Source organism: Chamaea fasciata, unplaced genomic scaffold (genome assembly GCF_029207755.1).
Source record: "Chamaea fasciata isolate MVZ Bird 193981 ecotype frontalis unplaced genomic scaffold, bChaFas1.0.hap1 SCAF_21, whole genome shotgun sequence".
In the NCBI taxonomy this organism is placed as follows: domain Eukaryota; kingdom Metazoa; phylum Chordata; class Aves; order Passeriformes; family Sylviidae; genus Chamaea; species Chamaea fasciata.
Genome location: NW_027094106.1, coordinates 8803476 through 8823320, shown reverse-complemented (window position 1 = coordinate 8823320; position 19845 = coordinate 8803476). Strand labels below are relative to the sequence as shown.

Below are 19845 nucleotides of genomic sequence, written 5' to 3'. Positions count from 1 at the left end.
GAAAGGAGCCGGGGGTGGGATTTCGAGCACTTTTCTCTGTCATTGGTTAATATTTTATTCTGTTGACATGTTTTCTTACTGCCGATGCTTCCGACACCTTCTTCTTTTTTTTTTTTTTTCTTTTCTCCCTTTTTTTTTTTTTTTTTTTCCCTTCTTCCCTTCCTCCCTCCCTCCGCGCCCCCCGCCCCCCCGCGCCCGGAGCTTGGCCGGAGCTGTCAAAACCCCGCCTATGCAGATCCACAATTGGTCTGAAACGCGTAAAATCAGCAATCAAGGGGGCTTGGCTCATTAGCGGGCGGATCAGAGCAGGAAGGACATGTGAGATAGTCACAGTTTTACAGAGATCAGGACAAGATCTCACCGTTCCCACTCGGCTGCTTTTGGCCATGAGCAGCCCGAGCCCCAGCGCCGAGCGCGGAGCGCGGAGCCGGGCCGGCCCCGCCGGGGCGCAGCCCGGGCCCGCGGGGGTGTGAGGGCAGCGCGGCCGCTCCTACCCCGCCGCGCCCCGCGCAGCCCCGCGCAGCCCCGACCCGGCTTTTGTTTCTATTTTAGTGTCGGGAAGGACTTTCCTGGGAGGGCTCGTTCCCTCGCTCGCTCTCCCTCGCTGCAACAACAACAACAAAAAATAAGGACCTACTGTCTCCCCTCCGCAGACCGGGAGTCCCAGGAGCCGGGAACTGCCTCGCTTTTCCTTTTTTTTTTTTTTTTCCTTCTTATATTTTTTTCTTCTTTTTTTTTTCTCCTTTTTTTTTTTTTTAATTTTTTTTCTCCGAATCTAGTTCGGCTGATTTTCGCCTTCTTTTTTTTATGCTTTTTTTTTTTTTCGGAGTGTGTGTGTCTGTGTTGTTGATTTTCCTTCCTCTTCCAGAGACTCGAGCGAGTTCGCTGGGCAGGAGAGGGGGAAAAAAAATATAAAAAGCCAACAAATACACACACACGCGCGCGGTTTTTTGTAAAGGGAATCCCTCTTTTTCTCCTGGATTTGTGGATGCACCGATGAGAGATCCAGCCTTCCCAGGGACTGCCATGGCTTACCACCCCTTCCACGCACCCCGGCCGGCTGATTTCCCCATGTCCGCTTTCCTCGCAGCCGCCCAGCCGTCCTTTTTCCCGGCTCTGGCTCTGCCTCCGGCGGCGTTGGCGAAGCCCATGCCGGACCCGGGGCTGGCCGGCGCGGCCGAGGCCGGGCTGCACGTCTCGGCCCTGGGACACCACCACCAAGCCGCCCATCTGCGCTCTCTCAAAAGCCTGGAGCCCGAGGAGGAGGTCGAAGACGACCCCAAAGTAACGCTGGAAGCCAAAGAGCTTTGGGACCAGTTTCACAAGCTGGGCACCGAGATGGTGATCACCAAGTCGGGGAGGTAAGAGCCGGCCCCGCGCAGCTCCCCCAGCCCGCCCCGCACCTGCGCGGCCGCGCAGCGCCCTCGCCCCTCGCTCCATCCCGCTTCCCATCCTTCCCCATGGAATAACGCGGGCAGTTTCGATCCCTGCAGTTTTTCGGAGGTGTTTTCCCCCCCTGCTTCTCCGAGCTTTCCAGTCACCGCTCCCCCCCCCCCCCCCCCCCCCTCCGCCCCCGCTCCCATTAGTACTTTTCCGAGCGCGATCCCAAATTAAATTCGTGCACGTTAACCGAGCGCTCGGAATCCCCCGCTCCCGTTGTTTACGGCAGCTTCCCGCTGTTTCCTTCCCTCCTGCCAAACTTTCCCCACGCCCGGGGTCGTCCCCCGGCCCTGCCCGTGGCCCCGGGCCCGGGAGAGGCAGCCGGAGGTGCTGAGCGAGCGGGTCGGAGAAGGGCAGAGAAACAGGAGAAAACAAGGAGATATTTTCGCCCCTCATTCCCCGAAATGGGATTTTTTTTTTTTCTCCTTGAGCTTTCCCCCTGCTTTTCTGCCGCGGCGTGGGCAGCACAGTGGGATGAGAAGAAGTGAGGACGTGAGGACGGTTGGGAATCCTCAGCGAAGTGAACTAAAAGATGGTGGTTTGGGAGCAGTTTGGGGGCTCGGCGGGGCCGGGGCCGGGCGGTGCGGGGGGCTCGGTGGGGCCGGGGCCGTCGGGGCTCGGCGGCGGGCGGGGGCAGCCCTGTAGCGCTCTGGGTCTCTCCGCAGGAGGATGTTCCCCCCGTTCAAGGTGCGGGTGAGCGGCCTGGACAAGAAGGCCAAGTACATTTTGCTGATGGATATAGTGGCGGCCGACGATTGCCGGTACAAATTCCACAACTCCCGCTGGATGGTGGCCGGCAAGGCCGACCCGGAGATGCCCAAGCGCATGTACATCCACCCCGACAGCCCGGCCACGGGGGAGCAGTGGATGGCCAAACCTGTTGCCTTTCACAAGCTCAAGCTCACCAACAACATCTCGGATAAGCACGGCTTTGTAAGTGCGGCTGCGGGGCAGAGCGGAGCCCCCCGGGCAGGAGCGGGGTCTGCCCGCTGTGGGGTTTGCCCTGTGCGGGGTCCCTGCCCGCTGTGGGGTTTGCCCTGTGCGGGGTCCCTGCCCGCTGTGGGGTTTGCCCTGTGCGGGGTCCCTGCCCGCTGTGGGGTTTGCCCGCTGTGGGGTGTACCAGGTGCCGGGGCTGCCCGTGATCCCGCCGGGGGAACAGCGGGGTTTTAAAGCCTCCTCCAGCCGGGTCGGGCAGGGCCTGGCCGGGCCTTGCGGTGGCCTGGCAGCCCCCAGCCCCTGGTCCTGCCCGGCACCGAGGGGCAGCTCCGTTCTCCGGGGGAAAAAGGGAGGGTTGGGCAGCGGGCTCCTCTTGGCTCCCGCATCCCGAGGCCTCCGCGGCCTGTCCTGCTGCTTCTTGCCAAGCCTTGGAGGCTCTGTGGGGAGAGGAATTTAGGGAGGTGGATGTGCAGGGCCGAGACCGTGCTGGGGGCAGCCCCGACGGGGCGGTGGCCGGACAGGGGCTGTCGCTGCCACCCGGGGCCGGCCGCACCTGCGCTGGGTTTCCGCAGCCGGGAGAGAAGGGCTGGGGTCGTTGGCACCATCTGCCTCTGAAAGCCCCTGTTTATATCCCTGTTGATGGGGTCTGCATCACCTAAAGGAGGTGAAACAAAACAAAGAAATTAAGCCGAAAAGCCGCCAACCAAAATAAACAAAGAGAGGGGAAAAAAAGAGAGAGGGAGAGGGAAAAGAAAAAAAAGAAAAAGACAGCGAAGAGCGCTGGGCCGTTTGCAGAGACCCGCGGAAAGCAGGGTCAGGACGAGAGGGGAGGGAGAGCGATCCTGCGGGAATGCACGGAGGGGGAAATCCCAGCTCTCCTTCCTCTGAGCGAGCATTTAGGGCGATAAAGGGAAAGTTCATCGTGCAGCGCTGCTGATACGGTAATTAGCGGGGAGCCGGGGCCGGCGGAGCCGCTGCGGGGGCTGCGGGACCCCGCTCCGCTGGGGAGCTCCGAGCAGCTCCGCACCTCCCGGAGGACTTTCCCTTCTCTTTTTATTTTTTCTCCCTCTCTATTTTTTCCACTCTCTTTTTTTCTTTTGCTTCTTCTTCTTTTTTTTTTTTTTTTTTTCTCTCTCTCACTTTTATTTTTTTTTTCCTTAAGGCAGGGAACAGCGTCTTTGCTAAATAATACATTACGAGGTTATTTATAGCCAGCAAGGTAAATCGATAGAGAAGGAGTCTTAAAAAATACCTTTTTTTTTCTTTTTTTTTTTTCTTGTACTGGTGAAAAACTAGTTTGATTCAGCGCTTTTAACGGTTCGCCTCCTTCAATTAAAGATTTCTGGTATCTGTCGTTGTCCAAAATCCGGACTGTGTTAAATCTGGGAGATGAGGGTTTAGCCAGTGCCCATCTGGTCAGAGAGGGATGATTATTTTTTTTAAAGGAATGCAGATTTGCACGCCTGAATGAGAGTTTTTGCACCGTTTTCATGATAAATCCCGTCTAGATTATATCAATTTAACAGCGATCTGACAGTTCGTCAGCAGGTGATTATTGCTTGGGTTAAAAAAAAAAAAAGGGGGGGATTTTTTTTATTACCTTCTAAACCGAAATGAAGTGATAATTATTTAGCCATTTGGCCGACGTTATTTGACAATAATTACTCAAGCTTTCGCCGTCCCCCTACGAACTCTGGGCAGCGAATTCTGCATTTCAGTCCGACCGCAGCAGGTTGGGGAATTATTTAAAAGCCATCGGGCAGGAAAGCAGGCAGCGAGGGGAAAGAGGGGTCGGAGCGGCCCCAGGGGCGCTGCTCGGGGTGTTCACCCGCTTCCAAAAAATCCTCAGCCAAATCACGGGGAATTCGGGTTTTATTTTTTTTTTAAAAAAGCCCCAACAAACCAAACTCAAAAAAAAAAAAAATTAAAACGAAAGAGTAGAGAACGGCTTTGAGTGTTGGCGAGGCTTTCAGACACCTGGCTGGGGGGAAAAAAAAGTCTGTTCCTTCTGCAACGTTGCTCCGAGACATAAATTCGCTGTGGCTCGTGGTGAAACGCTCCTTTCAGGTCGCAGGCGCTGGCTGGGGCTGGCACCGGCTCCTGCCGCCCCCGACACTCACCCAAGAGCCTTTTAACGTTATTTTTTTGTGTGTGTGTGTGTGGTGGTGAGGGATAGTAATTTATTTTTAAGGACGGAAATATGAAAAGCGGTGAGAAACATGTCGAGAAGTCGCCTCGCGCTTGGCAGGGTTGTAATAAAACCGGGAGATCCCTTTTGCTGCTTTATTGCCGTGCTTAGCACCCGCAAAGATGCTGTTCTGCCCGCGTTCCCTGACCTCCTTCTTTGGGGACACAGCCTGCAGTGGCATCAACAACAACAAAAGGAAATTTCCTTCTCTGGCATTCCTTCCTCTGGGTGAATTTGAGGGGCGTAATTTTTTTTTTTTTTTTTTTTTGGTTGTTTGGGGGAGAAAAGGGGTTTTTCTAGGGAGGGAGCTGGATGTGTGGGGCTGACGGCAGCCTCGGGCTGTGCTCTCTCGCCCTTCCCAGACCATCCTGAACTCCATGCACAAGTACCAGCCCAGGTTCCACATCGTGCGGGCCAACGACATCCTCAAGCTGCCCTACAGCACCTTCCGCACCTACGTGTTCCCCGAGACCGACTTCATCGCCGTCACTGCCTACCAGAACGACAAGGTACCGCCCCTGTCCCCATCCCTGTCCTGTCCCTGTCCCTGTTCTCCCCCCTGTCCCATCCCTCACCCCATATCACCGTATTTTGTGTGTGCGCGCGTGTTGGTGAGGATATTTCGGGGCACAAAAAGCAGCAACAGTAGGAAGGTTAAACCTCGAGCCCTCAGAGCAGGATGCACCCTCATGCTGCTTGTTTTATTATCGCTATTTTTAGTATTAATATCAATGCCGTTGTCAGGATTTCTATTATTGCTGTGAATAAATCCCCTCACGGAGTTTGTTGCGCCTTTCTGGGCCGTGGGAGGCTTTGCTGCAGGCCCAGGCTGTGGAGAGCAGCACCAGGCCTGGGCAGCCTCACCGAGAAGGTGCCCAGGGCTCTGGAGGAGCCAAAAAATAGAGGCAGATAAGCTAATTTTAGTTGCTTTCGTGATTTAGCGAGTGAGCAGGCAGAGCCAGGAGAGCGCCATGGGCAGCAGAGAGCCTCTGCCGTCCCCTTCCAAGAGTCGTGTGTGTGCGTTTTAACCCAAAAGCTGACCCCCACCTCCACCCCTGGCTGCTGACGCTAATTGACAGCTCTGTCTGAGGGTCCTGGTGGGCTTGTTTCCCTCGTAAAGTTTATGGCGAAGAGTCACAATCGATTAAAGAGCACTTTGTCTGCCGGCCCGGGCCGCAAGCTGCGCGGGGCGGCCGCCGGCCGTGGGCCCCGTCGGGCGGGGGATGCTCGGGCCGGGGGGATGCTCGGGCCGGGGGTCGCGGCGGGGCCGGGCAGCCGGGCCTTTTCCAGAGCCCCTCTCGGGGCCGTGTGTTCAGGGCCATGCATTATTGAGCGCCCTGATGTCGCCGGCCCCGGCAGCCCCGTGGCAGGGAGGGGGATAAGAATAGCTTTTAAACCAGCGCCGGCACAGCTCAGTCGCCATCTTCCCTCCGGGGGGCCGTGAAAAATAACTTCCTATCATTAAGACGCTATTAATAATTCAAGCCCAAACCTCAGCATCATTTTTAATAAAGCAATGCGGTGTGTTAACGCGGGCTCCGCAGCCTGAGCCGAGCACCCCGGGCTCCCCGACGGCGGCGGGGAAGGGAGGGGGCGGCCAGGGCTTCACGCCGCCCCCTTCTCTCCTTCTCTCCCCCTCCTGGCAGATCACGCAGCTGAAAATCGATAACAACCCCTTCGCCAAGGGCTTTCGGGACACGGGAAATGGCCGGAGGGAGAAGAGGTAAGGGGTGTGCCTGTCCCCCCACCCCGGCTCGGTGCCCACGGGGGGACGGCCGGTGCCCGACGCTGCCTCTCCCCCGCAGGAAGCAGCTCTCCCTGCCCTCCCTGCGGATGTACGAGGAGCCCTGCAAGCCCGACCGCGACGGCGGCGAGTCGGACGCCTCCTCCTGCGAGCCCTCGGCCGTGCGGGATGCCCTGCACTCGCCCGTGGGTGCCCTCCCCAGCCCCCTGCGCCTCAAGGGCAGCGGCAGAGGTAAACGGTCCCCAAATGTCCCCTAAATGTCCCCAAACGGCTCCCTCGGGGCTGCTGCGTGCTGATTTTCCTGCGGGCAGGGAGGCAAAACACCGGGGAAAATAAAGATGGGGATGCTGCACACAGGGAAGCCCAGGGGTTGAAAGGACCAAAACAGGGCAAACACAAACGGCATCCATGATTTGCAAGGTTTTTCTCTTTATATATTTTCTTTTGAGTATGTATGTGATCCTCTATGCACCTGATGTCTTGTATTTATATTATGCAAGAAGAAATGGCAAAGCAGCCCGTGTGCTCGCCACGTTAGCCCCGTGTGCCCTGCCTTCCAGGGGAATCTCACACTCCCCTAAAAAAAGAGAGAAAAAAGAGAAAAGAAAAAGAATTAATACATTTGAAAGAGGGAGAAAAAAAAATGTTGGAACTCCAGGGCTCCAAGCTGGTAAATGAAAATCAACCAGCAGCTCCCACGCTGCAGTTGTTCGATGCTGGGTTTTGTCTCGCCGCACTATCAATCTGCTCTTTAAACTTTCCACCAACTCGATTCCCTGCAAACCTTCATCAAAACTGCAACCCCCCACCCCGAGCTGGAGGGAGGGTTTATTACACCCCTCTCCACTTTCAAAGGCTTCCCCGAATATTTGCCCCAGCCTGCAGAGCTTCACCTCACCCGCACCAAAAGGCTTTTCTCGTTTAGTGGAGCCGTTCAGCCTCGCCCCGCATCCCCCTGCCTCCTCTGAGAGCTCAATGGGGTTTTTTTAAATTAAAGCCCTTTTTTAGAGAAGTCTGCGCCATACTCCCAGCCTTAGAGCTGGCTCTTTAACCTGCCTCAACCTGCACATTTGGAATAAATCCACGGTGCACTGGCGATCAGCTCCGTGTAATTAAATATACTCAGGACCATTTCCTCCCGCGCTGCCCGCTCTCCTCATCCCCGCTTGGACTTTGCAGCTGTAATAGAGCCTGGTTCTCCATCAAACCTATTTTTTTTCCTGTTTGGCCCAGCCACAGCACTTGCTGTTTGTTAATCCCCTTTCCCCAGAGTGACCATAGCACCAGGGCCCATTTCTGCCCCCCAAAAACGAGTCTCTCCCATTAATAACGAGCGCGGCTTCGCCGTCGCAACCTCTCCCTGACACCAGGGCTCTTGTGGGCGACCCTTCCTCGCCTCCCCTGGGTGCTTCTGCTCTGACCCTCTGCCCCTCCCTCCCCTTGCAGAGGAGAAGGCAGGGGCTGACAGCGACGCCGAGGTGGAGAAGGTGCCCGAGGAGCGGCCGGTGGCAGCAGCCAGCCCCAGCGCCGAGGACGCGACGCCCCGCGGCAGCCCCCGGTGCCCCGAGGAGCGGAGCAAGGAGAGGCACAGCCCGGAGAAATCCAAGGATGGGGCATCCCCCCGGGAGGGTCCTGGCGAGGGCCTGTTCGGCCCACGGGGCCTGGAGAAGGACAAGGTGGAAGGACGGAGGAAAGAGACGGAGCCAGGCAAGAAGGACACGGAGGGCGGCGGGCTGGGCAAGGAGGCCTTCGCCCCGCTGATGGTGCACACGGACAGCCCCCCGCACCTGAGCGCCGGGCACCTGCAGAGCCTGGCGCTCTCTGGTCTCCACGGGCAGCAGTTCTTCAGCCCCCTGGGCGCCGGGCAGCCCCTCTTCATCCACCCAGGACAGTTTGCCATGGCCCCCGGAGCCTTCTCTGCCATGGGCATGGGACACTTGCTGGCTTCGGTGACCGGCGGGGGCAGCCTGGAGAACGGAGCCCTCTCGTCCGCCCCGGGCGCGGCAGGGACGGCCACCCCTTTCCCTTTCCACCTCTCCCAGCACATGTTGGCCTCTCAGGTAAGCCCTGTGTCCTCCATCCCTATCCCTGCTGTCCAGTTGGGCCCTGGAATCTCCTCCTCATGCCATCCCAAAAAGCTCCCTGAGTGAGTGGAGCACTTTGGGGATGCAGGTCAGGCCTGGCCAGTGTCCCCTCCAGTGTGGGGACATGCAGGGTGGTCCCGTTGCGGGGAAGGAGCTGTTGGTGCCCCCAGCCTCCCCCAGGCCCTTTGCAGCCCACAGGGACAGGGGGGTAACACACCCCTGATGTGTTCCCAGATGTGGCACAGGCAGAATGCAGGGGACATTTTGAAGGTGGCTTTGGAGTTGATTTGAGGGGGAATCTTGATTTTTTTGCAGTTGCTACAGCTCCTCCATAGTCAAGGGCAAAGTCAGGAGCTGTGGCCCTGCCTGACCTGGCTGTCCCCATCCAGCAGCTCCCTGTCTTCCTGTCAGCTCTGTAGCGCTCCCACAGAGCCTGTGCCGGTGCTGCCTTTCCCATCTCCTCTGATGGAATACAGAAAGATGTCTTTGAACTCCCCTAATTTATCCGTCCTGCTTAACAATGTGTTTTAATGTGGTTAAGGGGCTGTGATGCTGCGCAGGCAGCGTGCAGGGAAGGGATGGGGCAGATCTCAGACAGGGGTTCGTGCTCGGTGTCACCAGCCTTGGGATGGGGCAGATGGGGCAGGTATCCCCACACTCCGTTTTTAGGGTCACACCAGGCTGTTCTATCTCTGCTTTGGCTTGTTTTGGGGACACAGCTGGGGGAGGGACAGGCAGGAGTGGGGTGACGCAGCGGAGCAGCAGCACAACTCCGACCTCTCTTTCTCTCTCCACAGGGAATCCCGATGCCCACCTTCGGCGGACTCTTCCCCTACCCTTACACCTACATGGCGGCGGCGGCAGCGGCCGCCTCGGCCATGCCGGCCACCAGCGCCGCCGCCGCCGGGCCGCTGTCCCGCAACCCTTTCCTGGGCAGCAGCCGGCCCCGCCTGCGCTTCAGCCCCTACCAGCTCCCGGTCACCATCCCGCCCAGCACCAACCTGCTGACCACCGGCCTGCCCGCCAGCCTCAACCCCGCCTCCGAGGGCTCCAAGGCCGGCAGCAGCCGGGAATCCAGCCCCCTGCCCGAGGTGCCCCTGCACAAGGGGGGCGGCCAGCGCCCCGCTGCCTCCCCCAAGGGCTCCTCCCTGAAGGAGTCCCTCAATGAACTGCAGAACATCCAGAGACTGGTGAGCGGGCTGGAGAGCCAGCGGGAGCTGTCGCCCGGCAGGGAGTCGCCGAAGTGAAGCGGGCGGGCCGGGCAGCGCTAGCCCTCCCGGCGGGGCGGAGAAGCACTGGTATTTTGTACAGCACAGTATAAATATTTATTGAGGAGCGAGGGGTGGGAGCGGACAGGGAGCCGGGGGTGCTGGAGCAGAGGGACGGACCCCGCGGGCCATGCGGACCCCACCACCCCAGAGCCTGGAGGGAGCAGCTGGAGCGCAGGGCTTGCCCAACCCTTCGGCTGTGGGGCTGGGAGAGGCTCCCCCCAACTCCAGCGAGGCCACGGAGCCCCCAGGACCCCCCCAGTTCCCCACACCGAGCACTGGGCAGCTCGGGGGAGGGCGATGATCTGGTGCCGAGGCACCTGATGGATGGTGGCGGCCCCAACCCCTACCTCGGTGCGGGGCGAGAGGGGCCAAACCCTCATCTGTGCAAGGGGAGGGGGAAGGAAAAAAATAATTTAAAAAGATTTAAAAAAAAAAAAATAATAATAATAAAAAAGATAAGAAAAGGAAGATGGAAACCAAACCGCCTCGGCAGCCGCCCCCGCACAGAGCGGGCACGGCAGGGGAAGAAGCCTCGTGGGTACCTGGGCAGATATTTATGAAATAAATGGTAATTTGTGTAAATAAGCTATAAGGATTCCCAGAATATGCAAATTGGTATTAATTTATTCAGAGTTGTACATTGGTGTGTACATAATATTTAGAGTTTAACTCCTCGCATTTAAGGTTTTTTTTCGGTTTTGTTTTTTGTTTTTTTTTTTTTTTTTCATTTTACATGAACATATATATTGTAAATGAAAACTATTTAGCTCTTTGTGATTGAAGGAGATATTGGTTTCTCTGTGTTTTAAAATATTGTTTATCCCGCCTGTTCTCTAGGACAATCATGTGCCACTGACAAAACAATTTTCGGAGTCATTAAAACTAAGATTTCAATCCTTTAACGGACTTTCGCAAGAAAAAAAAAACAAACTAACGAATCCAAAACGTAACTAAGATATTGCTACAGTGCGGGGTATAGAGAATGCAGGAATAAACCTCAGGTTTTTATTTTTCACTCCAGAACAAAAAAAAAAAAAAAAAAAAAGTATAATAAATTTAAATATCACAGGACTGTGCTCTATATTTGTTTTAAAATAATAATAATAAAAAAAGATACATGATTTGCAACGTGCTGGTTACTCGGGTATCTGTCTGTTCAGTTTTGATGAATTCTCACATCTTTCAATAAAAAAAAAAAAGGAAAAAAAAGAAAATCTACTCGGAGAAGTCCTGCCGGCTCCCGCCTGTTTCATTCCCGCGGCCGTCGGGGCCGCCGCTCCTCCGCAGGTGCGCAGCGCTGGGAGCCGCCCCTTCCGCGGGGCGCCGAGCCTCCGTGGCTGACGGGGAAAGACGGAAAAGGCCCCGGGGTGCGCGGGAGCGCAGGGCACGACCCGCCGGCTCTGACCACCGGGGTTTGGCAGGTGCGCGGGGATGCGGCACCGGGACCCTCCGCGGGTGCCCGGCTGCCTCCGCCGGTCCCGGCCCGCCGGTGCTGCGGGGACGCTCCGGGAGCGGCGGGGAGCGCTGGTCACGCCGGCAGCGGCGGGGATGGAGCGAGCGGAGCGGAGCGGCGCCGCCGGTGCTCTGGGGAGGGATGACGGGGAAGGGATGACCCGGGACCGTCGGGGACAGCTGGTTTTAAATCCCCCCCGTGTCCCCCGGCGCCCGGAGCCGGTCGGGGCGTCGCGGGGCTCGGAGGAAGGAGCAGCGCCTTTCCTCACGGATTCCCGTCTCCCGGGCCGGGTTCGCGCGGCGGGCGCGGCCCCGCGGGCCGAGGCGGAGAACCGGGCGCAGGGCGCCCTCTGCTGGCGCCGCCGCGCTCCCCCCGACGGGGCGGGATCGGCGGCCCCTCCTCGGCCTCCCCCGCTGCCGTTCCTGCGGGCAGGGAACGGCCTCCGGACACAACCCCCTCCCCAAGTGTCTGAGGAGAGGTGCTGGGGGTGAGTTCCTCGACGGCGGCCTCTGGGATTATTTCTGCTTGCAGGGGGAGCAGCTGGGTGGGGATGCCTTCCCTAGGAGGAGGGGAGAGTGCTGACTAAAGTTAGGCTTGCAGGATTTATTTCCGAATAAACATGGCTCAGGAGGAGCAGCAATTTAATGGGCTCTATTTTTAGCGAGGGGTCACAACCTGTGCCAGTATGGGGGCTCCTCTGGCCCTTTTCCCTCTAACCCAAATGGGCTGGATTTAGGCTAAAGTGGTTGGGAAAGTCGCAGTGGGGAGATGGTGACAGTGCTGCAGAACATGCTGGGGCAGCCTCACGATGGGTTCCTGCCATTCTGGTGGGTCAGGGACAGCCCTGTCACCCTCCCTGGATTAGGGGGCAAGCCCTGGTGCCAGCGAGACATCCCAACCTTCCCACTGAGCACAAAGCCACTCTTCACTGGGGAGGGGAAAAGTGTTCTGTGGGTTCATGACGGCGACCCTGAGGAACAGTGCCCGAAGGCAGAGAGCAGGGCCTGGCCCCCCCAGCCAGGCTGTTCCAGCAGGAGCCGAGCTGCTCCACGCCTGCCCCGGCCATCCGCAGGCTCTGAGAAACCCCATTCAAAGCAGCTCGATGAGCAGCTACCGATTAGTCACGCACTGCGCTGGGATTTCTTTTCCTCGGCTCTGAAAAGGCGCTGGGAGGCCCCGCGGGGGCACACCCGGCACGGCACCCCCGCGGCTCTGCTGCCCTGCACCTGGCAAAACCCGCCTCGGCCGTGCCACGGTGGTCACGAAAATGAAGTTCTGCTGATGTCTGGAGCTGGCGTTTCACCACCTAAACCTGCCGTGCCACCAGAGCAGCGGGGTACTCAAACACCGAAGCCTTCCCTGGGGTTAGCGGTGAGCTCTGAATTTCTTCAGCTGAATGCGCGAGGTGTTTGGCCGGACACTAAAAATAGCAGAGCTGCCCCGAGGGCTCCGTGGGCCCGGTGGACAAACCCCGGCTGCCTTGGCCGCTGAGCTGCCGTGCAGCACAATAGCGCTGCTGGAAGGGCTCCATGGGCGGCTGTTTGTAAACAGGAACATGAGCTCATGCCAGAGCATCTCGCAGCCCCGCAGAGGGGGAACGCTGCCACGGCTCTTGGCCCTGTGCAGCCCAGGGGGGCTCTGCAGGACCCCTCGCCCCTCATCTGGGCTGCCGGCCCTGTGTTCATGTGTTATCCCAGAGCCATTGCACATTTTGGGTCATGGATGTGGGGCAGAATAAGAGAAACAAAGAAAGGTTGGGAGGAATCTTAAAACCCATCTTGTTCCAAGGCCCTGCTGTGGGTAGGGGCGCTTTATACTCGTCCAGGCTGTTCCAAGCCCCATCCAACCTGGCCTTGAACAGTCCCAGGGATGGAACAGCCACATCTTCTCTGGGCAAGCTGTGCCAGGGTCTCAGCACTCTCACAGGGAAGAACTTCCCTCCAACATTTAATCTAAATCTCACCTCTTTTAGTTTAAAACCATCTCCCTTGCCCTGTCGTCTGTCTATGTAAAAAGCCGCTCTCCATTTTTTATAAAGCCCCCCTTCAATACGGAAAGTTGCAGAAGGGGCGGAGGGTCTGAGAACGATGCCAGGGAGCTGGGCCAGGATCCTGCTCTACATCAGGACCTTCTCCCAGCCCAGGGCCTGCCGCTGCCACACATGGGATCAAATCCCCCACTGGAACATCTCAACATCTCATCTGCCAGCCCCGGCCGTGCCAGCGCAGCGTCGGGGAAGGGGAGTCCCGGTCCGACGGGGCGGGCGGCGGGGTGGCAGCTCTTTCTGTGGGGCTGGCGCCGTCCTGCCGCCGCGCTGCCTCCGCACCCGGGACAAAGCGGAGCGGGCCGAGCCCCGGCTCCCAATTAGGGCCCCGCCGTTCCTGCTCCCCGCGGAGCGCAGGGGCGAGGGGGGCGCAGCCGCGGTCACGGCCCCGGAGCCCCAATTACCCGCGGGGCCGCCGCTCTGTCTGCGGCTGCCGATCGCGGATCAATAGACAAAGGGCAGCGGAGGGGCCCCGGCGGGCTCTGCACACAGCCGCCCCCCGCTCCCGGCCAAGCCTCGCCCCCATGCCGGCCGGACATCCCTGCGCACCTGTGCGCCCGGGGCGGGATGAACCCGCACCTGCGGCCGGACGGGATTTATGGGGCTGTGGGGCTGAACCCTTATGGGGCGTCCTCGGAGCCTGCTGAACCCCCGGAGCCTCTGCCCGGATCCTTCCTCCGAGCACCGGCGTCTCAAAGGCTTCTTAGCCCCACTCATCCGGTTCTGGCCCGTTATCCCCGAGGGGGCACGGTCCTTGTCCCGGCCCGGGGCTGTGGGAAGGGCGCAGCAGCCGTCCAGGCTGCTCCCTGTCACAAGGTTCCCAGAGCCACTTTGATCCGTGTGGGTGTCTGGGGGGTGGAGGGGAGGGGGGGTAAAATCATTATCAGTGAAAAAGCAGCTGTTTATTTTGTTACGGAGCCGGTTCTTAGCCGCAGGCACCGTTTGCTCCGTTCTTGCTCTTCAGGCAGGGTGGGAAAGGGGAAAGGGGAGGCTCTCGGTTTATTCCGGTTGTTTACAGCGGCGGGTGATGGCGAGGGACAGCCAGGTCCGTCGCCCCTCGGCGCCCGCCGGGGCTTTTTCCCAAGCCTTCCTCGGAGCCGCGCCGGGAAGGGAGGAGGCTCTGCTCGGGACATCCGACGGGATGGAGGGGAGGCTCCGGGCGGGGGGAGCCCAGCTGCCCCCTCCGCTGCCCTCCTAGGGGGGCACAGTTCTCTCAGGGCAGCGCCTCGGGGACGGCACCGCCTGGTTGTGGGGTGGCAGGAAAACCCAAACGCAATCCCGAACCCGAACCCAAACCCGGAGTTTTCCCGGCTCCAAACCCGGTGAGTCCCGGCGCTGTCCCGGGCTCGGCCGCCAGGTGGCGCAGCGGCGCCGCGCCGAGGGGCGGCCCCGGGGGCGCGGCCGGGTCGGGGGTCCCGGCGGGTCCCGGCGGGTCCCGGAGGGTCCCCAGAGGGTTCCCTGGTGGTGCGGTCGCTGTCGCGGGTCCCCGGAGGGTTCCCCGTACCGGTGGCACCGGCAGGGATCCCAGGGGTTTGACTCCCTGCACACCGCAGGAGTGGGGGGTCTGTGGCAGGTACCCCAGGCTGTGCCCGCCCTCCAGTCCATCTGTCCCCTGTGTCCTGCCACCTGCAGGGCCTTGTCGCACCTTTCTGAAGGTGTTGGTGTGAGTATCTGTTCACTTTTTCTGATCATGTGCGCACGTGAGCAGCCGTCCTGTGGATTCTCGAGGACCTGGTACCGTTCCCCCAGCTCTGTGGGTTCTGCCAAAAACCCCACAGTACCTACAACACCTCCAGAGCCCCTCAGAATGCAGGGAATACTCACTCCGAGGTGCCTGAGCCCCCACAAGCAGCCCGAAGCAGTGATGCTCTGTGTTCTGCACGGAAGGTCTTACATTGCCTGAGGAATTAATGGATGAAATCATGCAGGAAAGGCTGCTCCTCTGCCGCTGGCATTGCTGTGGCTGGCGACGTGAGCCCAGGTACATCTGTCCTTTGCTTCCCATTGATTCCTGTAAATGGCCCTTGCCTCCAGCCTTGGGCCTGGCACGCTCGGTAATTCTTTGGAAATAAGATCTAATTAAAATGAGACAGCGCTGTCGAGGGACTGCCTAATTGTCTTTGCAAAATGACCTTGTGGAGATCCTGGCTCGGTTCCCAGCAGAAAGGTGTTGTCAGTGCAAAAATCCTGCACGGCTGGGGGGAATCACTTAAAGACTTTTGGGAAACAATTCCCCAGGCTGGGAGATAATGAGCTGGTGGAGACACTGCAGTGCTGCTGTCCCTGGGCCAGCTCGAGCTGTCCTCCCCTTCCAGGCCATGTCAGGCCTCGGGGACACCCTGGAAATGGCTTTAAAAGAGGTCAGTTCCATGTGGGGTTCAGCCAAGGCTGATGCCAACAGGTGTTCCTGGGGTTTCCCTCTGTACTCCCCCTGTACTCCTGCCTGCCCACATCAGCAAGAAGGGGAAGTAATTTGGCAGTTAAAGCCTCAAAGGCATCCTGGGTGATGGGCTCACAAGTGCCCACAGCTCCGAGCTCACCCCATCCCGTGCCTGCTGTGTCCTGCTCACTCCAGAGACCCCGCTGGGCACCGAGGGCTGGCTCCACGGGGATCTGTGAGGGGAGGGTGACACCAGCCCCCTTGGTTCCTGCAGAGCCCCTCATCCTTGGGGATGTTTTGGGATAAAACCTCTCCTGGTCTCCCAGGCGGCAGGAGAGCAGCCAGCCTCCACGAGAGGGAGCGTTTGCAGGGATTTTTATTCCAGCTGGATTGTTTTGGTTTTCCCCCGTTGTTTTCAAGCACAGACCATCCCTCCGGCTGGCTGAGCCCTTTGCCTGCATGAAATGCCCGTTTTTCCCGGTTGCGGGGGAGAGCTGGGCAGAAATCTCAGCTTTCCTGGGAGGGTTGTCATGTCATGCCGTGTGCTGTACTTTGGTGACACGAGGGGAAGCCGCTCTCTGCCTGGATGGGTGGCAGGGTCCTGTCCCGTGTGAACAGGAGGATGTTTTCCTCCTTTTGGCCCTGTTAAAAAGGTGAAGTCCCTCCTACTGGGGTGACTGGGGACTGGTCTTGGTCAAGTGTGGGGCAGGGCATGAGGGGCCAAGCCAGCCCCCCACCATGGGGAATACTGGACTGTGCTTGACCACATCCCCCAGGCAGGGATGGCTGGCGGGACCCAGACCCTGGGATGTGTGGCTCCTTGTGGCAAAAAAAAAATGGCTTTGGCAGCTCCCACACTCAGCCTGTGGCCTAAAGCCCCCATTTCAGGCTTGGAGGGGGATCCCACCCCTCCCCATCTCACTGCTCCCCTCTGCAAGTCACTTTGAGGCTCCACCAGTGCTTGTGATCCTTCTAGAACGGGAACGGGCTGTTTATAATTTCCCAAGTGACTGCTACAAATCCAAGGCCAGAACTCCCACTTCTGGGGGCACAGGATCATGTCCGGGTGCCTTGGTGGCCACAGGAGCTGTGGGTGGTTTGGAAGGAAGATGCAGCTCGAGGTCTGGGAGGGGATGTGCTCCTGTCTCCCCTTTGCCCTCCCTGCGTGTTCCTGGAGCCTGGGAGAGCCCAGACAACCCTATCAGCAAATTGCAGAGCAGATTATCAGCGAGCACGTCGGAGATTAAAGACCCCTCTTTATGTCTGGTTCCCCCAGAGCCAGGGCTGAGCTCGGTGCAGACTCTTTGGCACCACGGGGCTGATTGCTGGGGTAACCTTGTGCTTGGCTGGGAGAAGCGAGGAAGGCTCAGACAATTTTCAAACAAGGCAAGAAAAAAAAAAAAAGGAAAAAGAAAACAGGAAAAAGAGAAGGGAACACACAACAACAAAAACAGTTTATTCCAGCAGGGTGGTGGGAGGAAGTTCAGGCACAGCTCTGAGATGCTCCCAGTTTGTGAAATCTGGAGAAGGGAGGGTTTGTCCCTGCGTTCTTCTTCAACAAGCATTTGGTACTGGAACTTCTTGATGGAGAACCCGGTGAGAAGCCCAGACGTGGTGGGTTGGCAGATGCAGGATGCAGAAAAGCCCCGGGGCTGCTCCTGCTTTGCTGTCCAGGCTGCACGTGCAGAGCTCACAGGGGTGCAGGACACGAATCACAGAGCCTGGAACTGTGCAGGGAGGGCATCCTCATCAAAAGAGCGAGATTTTTTGTGAGAGTGCTCTGGGGGCTCTGCTTAGGAGAAATGGCAAAGATTTCTCTGTATTCTCCCTGGCAAAATGTGTGCCCAGCTGCTCTGAGCAAACCTGAGGCTTTGGAGGGTGAGCAGCCGAGACCAGCCCAGAGCTGGGATAGTCCTGGCCAGCCAGAGTGGCTTAACAGGCTTAGAGCAGCGTAGTTCTTATAAACAATCACATGAATTAGCACAAATCTCATTAGATCCGTGCTTCTCCTGGCCTCCTGTGTTCCTAACGCCCCTCACAGGGGTTCTGTGCAGGCGACGAGCGAAGAAATTCTTTCCAAGAAGAAGGAGCCGTGGCATTTTGGGTTTGCTGTTCTCAGAACCATTTCCATTATGCTCAATGCACAGGGGAGCAGAAACCTAATAGGTAAAAAGCCATTCAAGGTCCTTGGGTATTTTAAACCTGATTTAAAGGTTTGGCTGCTCTGTTAGAGCAACGATTCAGCTGATGAAGCCCAGGGGTGTCTCCCCTGTCGAGCAACAGGCACAGGGTGATTTCTCTGCTCTGATGTGCCCCAGACAGCTCTGCTTCCCCTTGGCTCTTGCTCCTGGCTGCCTGGTGGCCTGGCATCGAGGGGAATGGGGCTGTCTGGGCACGGTTTTACAGCGTGTTCCATTAGGGGTGCACTGGAAGAGGTGGTCAGTGCTCAGAAAACATGGGAGTGGTGGATTTAGCCTGGAATGCTTTGGGGAAGGGGATTATTTTTCTCCTGTAGGTGCTGTGCACGCCGGCTGAATGCTGCCCACTCCTGGGCAGTGGCACCCTCCAGTTTCCCATTTCTCCTCCCAAATCACCCCCAGAAGCAACACAGGAGTTTCCCTTGTTCCAGAACCGCAGCTGCTCCTGGGGTGAAGCAACTCGGCTGCTCCTTCAGGACCGGGCTTGGGCTCCTGGGAGTCGAGGCAGGAAACAACACAGGACCTTTAATGATTAAAAAAAAAAAAAATACTGGTTTTTACATCTCTGCTCAAAGTCTGTTGCTACTTCACCTCTCGGCGGAGGAGAGATGTGAGCAGCAAAGGGCCGGGGCAGGCAGCAGAGCTTGAGAAAGCAGCTCCCCGGGGACTCGGTCTGTGGCGGAGCAGCCCGGGATAAGCGAGCATGAGAAAAGCAGGCTTAGCCCTCCAGTCACCCTTTCGATGCGTTTCCGGCTGCTTTTCATCTCACTCCGAGTTTAAAAGCCATCTTATTCCAGCCGCGGCCGCTGCCGCCAGCCTCGGCAGGGCTTCAAAGCGGGGCTGTCTGTGGCGGCGCGGGCGGGGCCGTGTCCCCACGGCACCTGCCAGCCCCGGGGACACGGCCACGGGCGGGCTCTGCCCTCCAGCAACGCCCCTTGCGCTGGAATTTGTTCCCTCCGTGCGTTCGTGGCCGCTCTGGAAAGCGTGGAGGGACGGGGCTCTTTGTGCCGGGCTCTTTTCTCCAGATCCTTTTTGTCCCGCTGGTGAGCTCAGCCTTGCAGTGGGATCGCTGCTAAGCCAGGGACAAGTGTCCTCTTGGAGTTTTGCATCCCCTTTTTTACATTCCCGCTTTTCCTAAATTTCCTCTTCCGCCCTGCAGCTCTCGGTGGTGTGGCTGGCGACACAGCCAAGGGGTGGGTGGTGACACCACTGTCACATACCCAGTGTTGGGGGGACACAAGGGGGTCCCACAGAGCGTGTTTGTGGGGTTTGGAGTTTGGACCATCTGGAAACAAGAAGGGAAACCACAGTGTCCAGCAGAGCTGTGACTGTGCTGGCCTGCAGGGTGGTGGCTGCGGCTGTCACAGCTCGGAGGGTGCTGGTGGATCACCCCCTGGCACACAGGCACTGGGGTTCTCCTGCATCCGAGGCAATGGGATCTGCTCCTCCCTGGATCATGCACAAGGGATTTCACCCTGGGCAGAAGCTGGAGGCAACACCTGAATTTGGGACAACAGAGAGCGGAGGGGCCAAATTGTGTCAGGAACCCAGGGCGAGCCGCAAACCTCCCTGATGGAAATGTGCTGCCCAGCCTCTTCTCTCCTTGGCTTTTTTTTTATTTGTTTGCCAAGCCCCCGGACGTGATTCTCCATTTTCCCCCCGAGTTTTTGCTTCAGCAGATCTGCGGGGAGAAGCGCCCTTACTGCTCGGTGACAAAACGCGTTCTGGAGATGGAAAAAGCTCTTTTCAAGGAAAACATGACATTTCAATGGAAAAGTAACTTTGCATGCTGTTTCTAATTTTAAAGCTCTGCCTTGGAATGCTCCCATGGACTTTGAAATCAGAGCTGGCTCTTATGCTTTCCAGGTTTTATCCACCTTTCCCATATAATTTCAAATTGCTCCCTCTGTTAACGAGACAATTCTGCCTTGGTGGATTTTGCATAGACTGCTTCCAAAGCACAGTTTCCCTTACCCCGTCCCTTTTTTCTGTGTTTTCTTTCCCCCAGCTCTAGACTATAAATACCTTTAGGCCAGACTGTGGGAACTGCACAAAGCCCTGTACCTGGCTGATGCCTCCTGAATGGATGGATGAATGAATGTGCTTC

At 58.1% G+C, this 19845-nt stretch overlaps 1 protein-coding gene across 1 annotated transcript; it reads left to right on the top strand.

Moving 5' to 3' along the window:
- The first annotated feature begins 293 nt into the window (after window positions 1-293).
- Window positions 294-10593, top strand: TBX2 (T-box transcription factor 2). Its single transcript, XM_066201740.1, has 7 exons — window positions 294-1361; window positions 2106-2373; window positions 4927-5073; window positions 6211-6287; window positions 6370-6539; window positions 7755-8368; window positions 9190-10593. The coding sequence occupies exons 1-7, from the start codon at window positions 997-999 to the stop codon at window positions 9637-9639; spliced, it is 2091 nt and encodes a 696-aa protein (XP_066057837.1). The 5' UTR covers window positions 294-996; the 3' UTR covers window positions 9640-10593.
- Window positions 10594-19845: the final 9252 nt, after the last annotated feature.

What these genes read in the sequence shown, in the direction of transcription:
- TBX2 (XM_066201740.1), top strand. Translation starts at nt 997, where the DNA reads ATGAGAGATCCAGCCTTCCCAGGGACTGCCATGGCTTACCACCCCTTC. An exon ending in TCTCGGATAAGCACGGCTTT is followed by an intron (nt 2,374 to 4,926) that starts GTAAGTGCGGCT and finishes CGCCCTTCCCAG; the next exon opens with ACCATCCTGAACTCCATGCA. An exon ending in AGCACATGTTGGCCTCTCAG is followed by an intron (nt 8,369 to 9,189) that starts GTAAGCCCTGTG and finishes CTCTCTCCACAG; the next exon opens with GGAATCCCGATGCCCACCTT.